Source organism: Myotis myotis, unplaced genomic scaffold, assembly GCF_014108235.1.
Source record: "Myotis myotis isolate mMyoMyo1 unplaced genomic scaffold, mMyoMyo1.p scaffold_m19_p_8, whole genome shotgun sequence".
NCBI lineage: Eukaryota > Metazoa > Chordata > Mammalia > Chiroptera > Vespertilionidae > Myotis > Myotis myotis.
Genome location: NW_023416390.1, coordinates 51,299,984 through 51,313,322, shown reverse-complemented (window position 1 = coordinate 51,313,322; position 13,339 = coordinate 51,299,984). Strand labels below are relative to the sequence as shown.

Sequence of the window (13,339 nt, the reverse complement as noted above, 5' to 3'; positions counted from 1 at the left end):
CACTATGACCCCACTCTGTATCTAAATCATAACCTACATTTAATGCTGACATGAATCATCAGAGAGCTCTTGGCCTTCTTACCCTCATGCCTTCAAACCGGGATAAAGCTCTTAGCGGTCTTAAAGCTCTTAGTGTCCGGAGGGATTTGATGGCACCAAGTTCTGAGTAGCCGAGTGCAGTCGCGACCAAGCTAACCAAAGAAACCTACAAAAGGAAAAATTATTCATCAGTCCACCAAGAAATAAACTGCTGGCTGAAGGCATCGAATATGGCCGAGTCTTCAATGGCAACCATATACAACTTCAGACATATCTTGGCAGCTTTCATCTCCCACATAGTGGGATCATCTTACATGGCCAGCCTCCTCTCACACTATTGCTTTCCTTACCAGCGAAACCGGAGTCCTTGCTCATTTTTATAAACATTTGGAAACTCCTCTGATTAGATATTTCGCCCATGGAGCCCTTGTTTTACTTCTGCATATATATAGGGTATTCTTCTAAAATGTATACACACACTTTGAGTACATATTAAAGGTAGTGTTTATTAAAATATATTTCATTTCCAAAATTGAGCTATACATTTTTAGGACACTCTGTATACCATTAATAATTCAGGCTTTGGTATAAAAGCCATATCCTCCATAGATCTGTGCTTAATATCATTGATTAGGAACCATGTTTCTCTCCTGAATTTATGTAGTATCTTCGTTATGCATAGTGGAGGCATTTGCCATGTAATCAAGTCAATGCATCCATTGGATGGCTTAAGGGAGTTAGGGTTTAATTTCTTGTGAAAGATGCTATTGGAAATGGATAATAAGTGAACCTACCAACAATCTTTTGAGGGCAGATAGAATTGGAGCCACTGTCCCCTCATTGTTTAATTTAGCATACATCTCACAAAATTGAACAGAAAAATAAATGACTTGAAATTAAAATTGACTAGTGGCAGGATAATTTATTGAGCTATTCATTTCTGTCTAGTGTTTGCTGCCGCAGAAGACTGGAAAGATGGGAAAGTTATTAGAGAACACACAGCCTTCTATATTCTGGGTTCCTTTGCCTCAGGAGGCTTTAACAACCCTTTTTATTTCTGGAGCTTCTTACTGAAGACTTCCTCCACCCTCCCAACTTAGTCTTTTATTTAGAGGTAAATGGCTGCAGAATTTCCAAAACCCTAAAGTAAGGAGGTTTGTGCTTTGAATGGAAAAGGAAATGGTAATAGCCAGAACCCAAAGGTACTGGCAGGTTAGGAAGTTGTGGGTTCAAAGGCTAGGAGGCGCCACTGACACATAACCACCCGACACTGGACTGAGTGGCTGGGTGTGTTGCTGGGGAAGCTGGGAATTATTGAATTGCCTTTAATTTAATGGGCCTCATGTCATTTTGTGTAATGCAAAAACTCACTTTACTGAGTTAACTATTGTGAAAACCTTAATATTCTTTAAGGTAATTTTGAAATATATAATTTTTTAAAGTGCATGTAATTTTGATTGATTTCAGAGAGGAAGGGAGAGGGAGAGAGAGATAAAAACATCAATGATGAGAGAGAATCACCAATCGGCTGCCCCCTGCATGCCCCCTACTGGAGATGGAGCCGACATCCCAGGCATGTGTCCTGACTGGTAATTCAACTGTGACCTCCTGGTTCATAGGTCAATGCTCAACCACTGAGCCATACCAGCCGGGCTTGAACTATACAATTTTAATATATATCCATCAATAAATAATTGGATACGAAAAAATGAAGTACTGCCATTTGCAACATCGATGGACCTTGAGAATATCATGCTAAGTAAGTCATTCAGAAAAAGCTAAGAACCATATGATTTCACTCATATGTGGGATATAAAACTGAAACTCAGACACAGACACCAAAATAGTGGTTACCAGAGGGAAGGGGACTGGGGAAGTAATAAAGGGCAAAGGGGACCAAATATATGGTGACAGAAGATGTGACTCTGGGTGGTGGGCACACAATGCAATATACAGATTATATATCATAGATATTTGCACTTGAAACCTATATAATCTTATTAACCAACGTCACCACAATAAATTTAATACAATACAAATAAATTCTGGACTCTGGAGAGCACAAGAATGATTACTTTCTCAGCCAGGCAGAAACCCAAGTGCCTGCAGAAGTCAAGTTGTTTCAATGGCCTCTCAATAGGGGCTGAACCTGGAGGCACCAAGTTCCTCTCAAATAGGGAGGTAATGGATGGCGCTGAAAACAGAACTGGTTGAAAGTCTCCACAGGAAAGCGAGTCCCTTCATCCACCTCTCTACAGCTCTGCAGGAGGACAGACGGGGATAATGCACCCTCACAACTTACAGAGTAAAGTCTGTATCTGCAGTAGAAGTCAGAACATAGAAACAATAATCTACACTGTGAGACCTGTGAGACCACAAAAGGCCTCTTCAACACATCATGAAATGGAGGGTTTTTCATGAATAGCGCCATCAGGCTCAACTTGCATGCGGACTAAATCAATATTTCTTACAGCAAGGGCACCTGGAGCTTCAGGACACATAGTGTACACCTCCTCTCTTCCGCCCCAGGACAGTCATTTTGTCCTTTATGCTAGGCAGCTGCTGAAACGGGGCTCAGATACTGGTGAGGGCCAGGTGCAAAGCTGCCATGGGGGTGCTGGCAAAGGGTTGTTGATGAAGAAGGGAGGTGAGGGATGCTGGAGCTGCTGGGGTTTGATCAACGGGGATGGGTAAGGTTTACGGCAAGAATGGGGGGAAGGATATCCAGTGTCTGTGAGAAGTAAAGCACAGTTCCTATGCAATATCAGTCAGGAATGAGAGCTCATTCTTATGTAAGGGGAGTTTATAAGCCAGGAGTTGCCTCTTTGCCTTTGACATCCCTCTACCTCTATCTTAGGATTTTACAGTTTATTTATTTGTCTTTAACTTTGTACATGATTAGAAAATCCACAATGCTCACAAGCTATAAAAAGCAAATATTTTGGTCATTATACCATTTATTTTTAATTATAATTTTTTTTTTTTTTTTTTTTTTTGGTGGTGGGAAGCTGGAGTTAATCTGTAAGTGTTCATCCCTGGGGAACGGATGAGCAAATTCTGGTGGGGCTTTACTATAGGCTGCTGTATGGCACACAGACCCATGGGTTCCACGGGGATTTCATTTAAATATTACTAACACCTTTTTTAAAAAAAAACAAACACAAAGAAAACAAGCACCTTGAACCAGGTCATTTCTAAGTTTACTTCCTTGTCTGAAATTCTATAATTCAATAATTTCAAGATGGTTAAAGCAAAATAATACTGTATTCATGCTGAAAGATAAATCACAGTATTTTTATTTACGGATACATTATCCTTAATCAGTACAATACTGGAAAAATACTTCTGTTTATGGGGTATGTAACTATGTATCTATCCTTGGGTTTAATCCTTTTTTTTTCTGGGAAAATAGGAATTGTTTTTGACATTTTACATAATGATTTTCCTCATCTACAAAATTGGGATCAAAACAGTAGATGCCTCAGTGGTTGTTGTGAAGATTAAATGAATTATGGCAAAGATTAGCTGTTATTAATATTATATAAGGGAACCTTTATCTGCCTTTCCTGCCACTATTTAGAATCCTAGATGATGACTGATATCATATCCGTTAGAAAGAGGGACCTTTCTAGGAGAGAGACTTTATGAGGTTATGACTGGAGCTTCAGAAAACATTTAGTAAGCCATTTCTTGGTCCAGTCAGTCATATGGTGTTAGTGCTAAAGGGGAGGACCCAGGTCCCCAATTTATTTTTTATTTGGTAACGTGAAAAATTTGCTGATCGTCTGGCTGTGAGGAGTGATAGAGAAGGGTAGGTTGAAGATGACATTGGGTATGGTTTTATAGATATACCACCATCAGACTAAACATGGAATTCAGGAAGAAATGCATGAATAGAGGGAAAAGAAAATGAATGTACTCATACAGAAGGAGTAAAAGTAGGTATTATCTAGGAAGCATTTAGAAAGGTGTGTTGTGGTTTCAGGAAAGACTAGAATTAAAGACTTAAACTCTCTTTGTGCTAAAAGTCATGACATTTTAAAGAATGAAATACAGAATTTTATACTGTTAATAGGATAACTGATTAACCATGGGCAGTGAGAAAGTTTTCTTATTAACAAATCGATGATGCTAAAAGAGAATTGCATCCTTCCCAAAAAAGGAACAAAGCGAATCATCCTTACTAGGAGACATTTATAGCAAAAGCTAAAGCACATACTAAACTGTTTACATGAAAGTATGTCTGCAGAGAGATCAGAAATTGACATGAAATGACAATAACTTAGGTTATTCAGTTCCTTTGGAAGTTCTTTTAACTTAACGTAATTCTCGTCACAAAAGCCCCAGCTGAACAAGGCAGGTGTGTTCATATTAGCAATTGTTGCCATTCCACCATGGAGTTCAGTGTAGGAACTCTTGGACTAGCGCAACACAACATGTCAAATAGGTGTGTGCTCTACGGCAAATATGGGGCAAAGAGCACAGTGCTAGGGAGAGGCTGCTCTGCCACTTACTGGATGTATGACCTCTCCAAACCTCAGTTTCTCAGTAGCAAAATAGTGATAATAAGGCTTACATCGCATGAGTGTTAAGAGGATTAACAAATAACTTATAACTCAAAAGAGATACTGATAATAAGTTTTATAATGTAGGGGTTGGGAGCACAGTCAGACTATTTGAGTACACAATTCATCTTAGCCTCTTATTAGCTATATTTACTTAGGCAAGTAACAACTTTTCTTTGTCTCAGTTTCCCCATCTGCAAAACGAGAGTGATTATGGTTTCTAACTCATACAGTTTTTAAGATTAAATGAGTATATATATATATATATATATATATATAAAGTGCTTTTAGTAGCAACTGTACACAGTAAGCATTAAATTAGGGTTATTAGTTTTAATTACTATTAGGAAAGGCTCTTAATTAGTACATTCTCTGTCTCATCCAGGTTCAGGGCTTCAAATGCCATTTATAACCTAATGACTCCTAAATTCATAACCAGGTCCTGGCTTCTCTCTAGAGTTCAAGACTTATAGAAAAGCCCACATATATTCTTAAATGTCTAATTGGCATCTCAAACTTAGTACATTCCTCTCCCACCTACCATCTGCTCGCCTGGTCAAATGTGTTTTGATCTTCCCCATTCCAGTTAATGGCTTCATTCTCTACCCGTTTGTTCAACCCTGGGTTGAAAGAAAATCTATTTGTGGAAGCCTCCCTTTTCTTCACACCACACATCTAGTCCATCATTCAGTCTCGTCACCTCAGTCTGACACAATCTTCTCTTTCCTAGATTATCAATACAATTCTCTAGTTGGTCTCCCTGTTTTGACTCTGCCATTCTTTCCCCATCAAGATATGATCATTTTGAAACTATAGGTCAGATCCCTGCACACACCCCTCCCTGAGCTTCCTATTGTAACTATAATTAATACATATGAAATTACTTAATATACACAATATGTAATAAATTACAATAAAAACACACAACTTCTTGCATGGCCTTTAGGTACCTTTCTTAAGTCAGTTTCTATCATTCTTACCCATGTTCCCTCACACACAAGCACAGTAGTTTTCTTTCTGTTTCTTGAGTGTCCTCTGCTCACACTCATTCCAGGACCTTCAGATTGGCCTTTGAATGACTGGCCCGTTATTACAGACTGAATGTTTGTGTCTACTCCCAAATTAATATGTTGAAACCTAATCCCCAGTGTAATAAAATCTGGAGGTGGGAATCCTTGGAAGGTGATCAGGTCGTAAGGGCAGAGCCCTCATGAAGGGGAGTAGTGCCCTTACAAAGAAGACCTCAGAGATCTCCTTTGTTCCTTCAGCCATGTGAGGTCACAGCAAGAAGAAAGCCTTCTAGGAGCCATGAAGCAGACTCACCCCAGTGACTGAATCTGCCAGTGCCTGGATCTGGGACTGAAAAGTTTATATTGTTCATAAGTCACTTAGCCTATCGTATTCTGTTACAGCAGCCCAAGTGGCCTAAGATACCCTACCTCATCATTTACCTTTGCAAAGACACCTTCCCTAGACAGTCTAGCTAATACTCTCCTCCTGTTCCTCACTTTGTAGTAATTCTCTATCCTATTATCCTGCATTATTTAATAGCAGCAATCACAATCTATTAACTTATTTTTAGAGTTTATTTGTTTATATCTCTACTACCTGTTCTATACTCCCATAGAACAGTGACTTTCAACCAAGATGCCACAAGAATTTTTTAAAAACAATACCTGACTATTTATGGGCACTGACCTCTTTTCCCACAAGTTGTCAAAATAATGACAACAGCCAACACAACAATAGCCATCCATTATGAATGAATCAAAATTACACCTGTCAGATCAGCAAAAAGATATCAGAGTGAAAGCTCAAGTTTAATCTGTCTTATTTATCTCTCCCTTATCTACAATAACAAAGTGCTCAGAATATTTGAATGAATGTTTTGAGGCTGGACAGGTAGCTCACTAAAATTTACTTTTAGGTAACGAATAAAATAGAGTACATTTTTTACATAAGTAAATTTTTCAACATTTGAAAGTATATTCCTTCAGGTATGACATACTTCATTTATACCTCAGATTTTTTAAAAAAAAAATTCTATAGCTGTTTAGTTTTGTTACTGCAAAAATACCCGATGGATTGTGAACCCCTGTTACATATATTTTACTTATACTTTCAAAAACTGTTTTAACTCTACATTTACATTAGCCTCGTGGTCTGAGAAAAAATAGTTATCTGAGATTACAGTAATTCATATATTTCAGTTCCTGCTTTAGGAGAAAGAAGAAAATAGACCCATTTAAGATAATATAATTTACCCAGCGACAGAAGGCTTTAAGTACCCAGTTCTAATCTACTAATTCAGTCCCACCAAAAGGAAAGTAATTTTTTGGGAACCATTCTTTTTCATTAATTTATTCATTTTTGACATTATTTAATAGACACCTGAATAACCATTTACATAAAGTGGTTAAGGATACAAAGATGGTACAATACCCCTGCTCTTGTGAGATTTTTGCATGGTATTCATGTCTTCTGCATGAGGAAAATACATGGAAATACTAAAAATGCAATGTAATAAGTATTTCAGTGAATGTACATTTTTTTCAGTAAATGTAAATATTCAGTAAACTTCAGAGTTTTCTGGAGTTCTATCACATTTGTGGATTTTCTTAATACATGGCAAAATCTTTTCAAACCAGAGAAGATTCTTAAATATATTTAGTGTTTCATCATTTCAGGGAGAAGCTAGAGATTATAAATGCTAAATCCCAAGCCCAGTCTGAAAAAAATATTACATTTATACCAGTTAGATATGAAATCTCGGAGTGGGGACGGGTAAGGAACACTGAATTTAGAATTAGAAAATTTGGACACTAATCTCAGCTTTGTTACTAAGTTGTGTTATTTTAGAAAAATTCTTTAAACTGAGGCTTCAGTTTAGAATAAACTCTTCAGAAAACTATCTAGAATAAAGGCTGGATATTCTTTAAGGTCCATTCCAGCTGCAGAATATGAGAATATTAAACTTAACTTTGATGGATAACTTTTCAGGACAATATTGAGACTCATCTCTATTAATCATTAAAGACCAGCTATGGAAATTGGAAGTTATTTCTGGTCTATTAAAACTGACTCAGCAGCAGATTTCTTTTCAACTCAAAGGGTTAAACACATTTTGGTTATAGAATTATGAGTATGTGTGAGAGAAAGGAAAGTAGAATTTAGATAAGTCCATACTTGTCAAAAATGATAAAAAGAATGAATGCACACATATGACAATCATTGATTTATAGTGCCAAGTGTTAGAGCTAAAAATAAAGTGCTTTATGATTGCTATGAAACAGCTAGAGGTACTTGCTGGGAGGCTGTGAAGCCTTGTGCAATGGAATATCACAGACTACAAAACACCAGGTAACTATCGTTTTGTCCCAGTGCCACTACATTGCTTAAAATAAAAATAAAAAAAATAGACTGCAAGTTAAACAGATTCCACCACTGCCAACATTCCTATGACTACTCACCCCAGGACAATCAGTTTAGAGCAGGACTCCTACACCTAACTCTTTGCGTGCTAAATATTTGATTACTACTGGGCTATATAACTACTGGTTTAAGACTAGAAATGCATTTCACTGTCTCTGTGGGTATGTGACTGAATGAATACAGTATAATTTATTTTAACATTATTTAATAACATGTTCCCTAGTAAGTGTAAGAGGTAGTTCTCACAATGCCTGGGCCCAAAGCTTGTCTTGATTTTACTTCCTTGAACTTACTTTAATTTAACTGTTAATAAGATAAATGCTTAGATCTGTCAATTAGCAGACATTTTTTTAGCTATTCCTGAATTTGAGCTCCTAAACTTTCAGAAAAAGAAGAGCTGTCTTCTTGTGGCATGGAACGTATTTCTGTACTTTCTGTTACCACTGTCCACATTTCTAGGACGTCTGTTTTCCATGAGACTTTTCTAATTTTTGTATCTATTATACATATTTTAAAAGGTAACTGCATAATTGTGTCAGGATTAGTGAAACTAAGTTCTCAAAAGTCAAGGTTTTAGTTATAGATATATATGAAATGTCAAACTTGCTATTTAAGAAATCATTTTCTAAAAATTAATCAGTATACTTACATCAACAATTAAGAAATCTAGCCAGCACCAGGCATTTGTGAAATATGTTTGAAATCCATAAGCTACCCATTTGAGAAGCATCTCCAGGATGAATATATAAGTGAAGACTTTGTCAGCATATTCGAGCATGGTTTTGATAGTCTTTCGTTGTTCAATGTATATATCCTCAAAAGCCTGTGAATGAAGAATTTTATTTGAATGGCTTGCCTTCCCCATATATTTGATAAAATCACTTAGTATAGTACTGGTCACACAGCAATAATTTGATAAGTATTAGCTAATATCAGACAAACATTGGATATCAGGCAAAATTTAAAAACTAAAACTAATGGAAAATGTAGTCAAATAAATGTCAGTATCTTTACTGATTTAGTATGTGCTTTCTTCCTTGCTTTCATACCAAATCTCTATTTCAATTACTGCTACAAAGACATGCTTTTAGAGAAGTAATATACACTGAGAAAAATAATTAGAAGTTTTGTTAATGAGGGGAAGACTTGACTTATTCCAACATGACCTTGAATGTTTCCCTGAAGGACCTGGTTTATTTTGAAAGAATAAATTGACTAGACATAAATAAATCAAGATACATGTTTTATTCCCTAAGTGTTAATATGATTTTTAGGGACAAGTGGATGGTATTTGATATGGAAGGTAGCATAGTTACAGAATGTCTCTGGAAATGGTTTTCTCAGTGAGGAGAACATCTGTTAGATAAACACCAGATGAGAAAGTCCATCTGGCTCGTCATGGTCCTGATTTATTCTGTACTGAATTTTGCAAAGTTAAACCCTAGATGCCAAGCTCTGCAAGGCACAGGTATATCTCACTTGCTTTTTGAAAAATTTTTAAAATTTTTATTGACTTCAGAGAGAAAGGGAGAGGGAGAGAGAGATAGAAACATCAATGATGAGAGAGAATCATAGATTGGCTACCTCCTACACACCCCCCATTGGGGGACTGAGTTCATAACCCAGTCACGTGCCCTGATAAGGAATTGAATAGTGACTTCCTGGTTCATTGGTAGACTCTCAATCATTGAGCCACTCCGGCTAGGGCTCATTTGTTTTTTAAACTCAGTGTATGCTTTTGGTATTTTCGGAGAATAAGCTATTTTACTAAGACCTGATTCTTGTCAACATGCATTTGACTTACCAAAGCACCACTACTAAGGAGGATCATGAAGACAATGAAAGTCTCAAACCAGTTGTGTTCAACAATGCTGTAGCAGGTTTTCCGAAGATTCCACCAGACCTTTCCTTTGCCTTCTTCTGTACTTACTTGACAGAATGGAAACTTTTTAATACATCCTAAAAGATAAGAGTAAATGAAATAAGTTAGGAAAATAACTTTTACTCTTAATTAGGAAAAAATAAATTTTGTTACTCCCATCTCAGTCTTAAATCATCATTTTATAGGGTAACTGGTTACTTCATTACCTAGTTATCTTCAGCACCCCTCCAGTATAATGAATCATCAATTCCTAGAATTCAAGGAATTACTTTACCAAAAGTTGCGTAAGTATAAATGGGTTCGTTCTTTAACGCTAGTTAGGATCTCTCTGCCTCAAGGCCATTGATGAAAATAGCACTTGTCAGGATTAGGGAAAAACTACATGTTCAAATTGCTTATTTCTTTTTTGATGCGATCCTGGATTTTCATTTCCCATTTTTTCATGCACAGAGAATCCCTATGTGTTCCCCAGTATTGGCCACTGTCAGTTTTTCCAAGCTAATTTATTTTCAGCCTCAGTGCTTTTCTTAGTCACACCTATGACTCATCTTGTCAGTCAGTATCTCTATTCCTTTGTCTTCCCCCTCTTTGCTTTCATGTTACTGTATTTCAAACTTCCATCTACTCTTCTGCTCTAACTCTCTGAGCTTCTCCTCATCAGATTTAATTCAATCACACTGAATCAGCAAATCTCTATTGATTTATAAGCAAGATGCTGTAGTGGTTGCTGTGAGAACAACTACTGTTCTCCCTGACAAAGCTCTACAACACAGCTATAGCCCCTAACAGCTCTGGTCACAGCACAAATTAAGCACATTTGAAACTGTAAGGGATGGGGTGTAATTAAATTTCTTTCTTTCTTTTGTTAATCCTCACCCAAGGACATTTGATTTTTAGGGAGAGTGGGAGAGAGAGGGAAAGACAGAAACATCGATGTGAGAGAAACACATCAATTGGTTGCCTCTTGCATGAGCCCCTACCAGGGCCCAGGCCGGGGAGGAGCCTGCAACCAAGATACATGCCCTTGACTGGAATCAAACCTGGGTTGCTCTATCCACTGAGCTAACCCGGCCAGGGCGGAATGGGGTGTAATTACAGCAGCTATAAATCAAATCACCACACTAACAATGGAGTCTGAAGGCATTGCTGTATCAGTGAGATGACATTCCAGAATGCCATTTATCTCATAAGGTTAACTTTTCCATATTCTGGAGGGGAAAAAAAAAGACATGTCAAATCATCTTAATTGCACAGGCGTGGCCACTGCTATAATACAATCCGGAAATATAGATAAATTAACTTTTTGGAAGAAAAGAGGAAAGCAAGGATAAACATGCCTTCATTTCTTTGAAATATTTCTGTCAAATGAGGTATATTCAGTCTCTGTAAGGAAAGAAGGGAGATTACATTTAATCGCATTAGAGCTAGTTTACCTTCAGTAAAACAAGCTTCTGGTTTAAGGTCTTCTTCAGGTTCAACCTCAGTTTGTTCACCTTCTCGGGGAGGAGCAACATCAACGGTGCTTCCTTCAGAGGAGCTGGTTCCATTTAATTTCTGGAAACAAAACCCCATTGCAAAGATGTGATTTCTCTCCCCTTTTATTAGTTAATTTGGAAATGCTCTGTCATAGTGTGAATAAAATGGTATTTGACTCCATTAACATTACTGATGATTATGTACTAATAATTTAACATAATTAAAGTCCTATTCAAAACAATGTAACTACTGACTTACTTCAGAGAAAATAAAGTTTAGACAGCATTCAATGTGGGTGACTGGGAAAGATGGGTTATACCGGTTAACTAGTTTTATGATCTCTACATATGAATGCCACATGAAAAGCATTTAACTCATCAATACTCAGGCCAACTCAAGAATAGTTTGATAAAAGTTTGGCATGCTGGCATCCACTACTGATTATATTAATTAAAATGTATCAAGTCAAATTCTAAATTTCCACCTCTTCCAATGGAAATTTTCAGAGGGCAAAGAACATTACCAGTTGTCTGTACTACTGTCCATGTTTCTGTAATTTTAGAAAGGAAGAATGGCTCATTAACATTAGTCAAAGTCATTATACTTCAATTTCGAGCTATATTTTTCTCTGACTTACATAATCTTCTTCTTACTTTACTTCTTTACTAGCAGAAAAATGATCTCTCTTTCTCTCTCTCCTGTTTAATATTTGCTAAAGATTTATAAATGGGAATTTCTTTATAAATGACATTGTTCAGAATTTGTTGTGACTTATTAGGAGCACATTTTTAATTCAACATGTGATCGGGCTGTGGATCTTTCCATTAAATAAATCACTGTGACATGCTACGTGGCTAGCAAGAACCACTTTAATGTTACAATAATAAATATCTAATAAGTACTCTGAGGTCACTTAGGAAGACATTATGGATGTGCAACATTTTATGAAAACTGATGCAAAGACATGACATACAGCAAAACCTAGGCAATGTAAAGCTTTCAGAATGAAAGAATGGTGCATGGTCATCTTAATGGTTTCAAAGCCTCCATTAGCTTTAGTAGCTGAATGGAAGGGTCACTCTGCCCTGGCCTTCTGAAAGAGTTAATGTGCTACTAAAATACGCCTAAATGTCTTCCTAAGTGCAGGAGAAAATTTGATTCAAAATTCTTGATTTACTGAAATCATAGTGCAAATATAGTTTGATATGTTATAATGCGACCTAATTGAAGAGTAGTATCCAGATGATACTTTTTGTGATGTTACTTTGAGGGTGAAGTTAACCAGGTGCAACTAAATAGATTATGAAAATTAAGTCAAAATATAATTCTATAATGAAATACCTCCTATCCTGGATTATGCTACAAAGAGAAGCGAAGCCATCATTTTGGGCTGATGGTTCATAGGATCATTATAGTACAAGAATTTTACCATTAAAATTCTCTATTTTTTGGAGAGGTGGACATATTTTCTTCGAGGACTTTTCTTTTCTTTTAATATCATTATTCTTTTAAGAAAATCCCAGGAAAGCTATTGCTGGATAGAATTGTAGCCGATTCTGGTATTATGAAGAAAATGCTGGATAATTATTTAGACTTGGCAACAACTCTCCCCTTCTAATTTCACTGTTTTATGGGGTTGGACACTGTAATGTTTAATGAGTGTTAGCAAGAATATCATAGTTGCATAATATGATAACATCACAACTGCAAACAAAAACCAGTAAAAAAACAAATATTTTTTGAGTTTACTTATAAAAAGTTTCATGCTTCTTCCTCTTGGCCAGTCCAAGCTCAATGATTTATTTTGAGCCTAGTCATGGTCCATCTCCCATGAAGCCTTTATTTCTTGCATTATTTCTCCACACTAAATTTCATAGAATGGTTAGTCCATTTTACTTGTTTGTTTTCACCAAATATGTTCATAGATATAGATATAGATATAGAT

At 36.6% G+C, this 13,339-nt stretch overlaps 1 protein-coding gene across 1 annotated transcript in view; it reads right to left on the bottom strand.

Moving 5' to 3' along the window:
• Positions 1–13,339, bottom strand: part of SCN3A (sodium voltage-gated channel alpha subunit 3) — a 110,771-nt gene that overhangs the window by 13,211 nt on the left and 84,221 nt on the right. Inside the window, exons 19-22 of the mRNA XM_036320582.1 lie at positions 11,352–11,472; positions 9,841–9,995; positions 8,686–8,859; positions 83–205 (exon numbers count right to left, since the gene is read on the bottom strand). Of these exons, the coding sequence (XP_036176475.1) occupies positions 83–205; positions 8,686–8,859; positions 9,841–9,995; positions 11,352–11,472 (573 nt within the window). The remainder of the gene's footprint in view (positions 1–82; positions 206–8,685; positions 8,860–9,840; positions 9,996–11,351; positions 11,473–13,339) is intronic.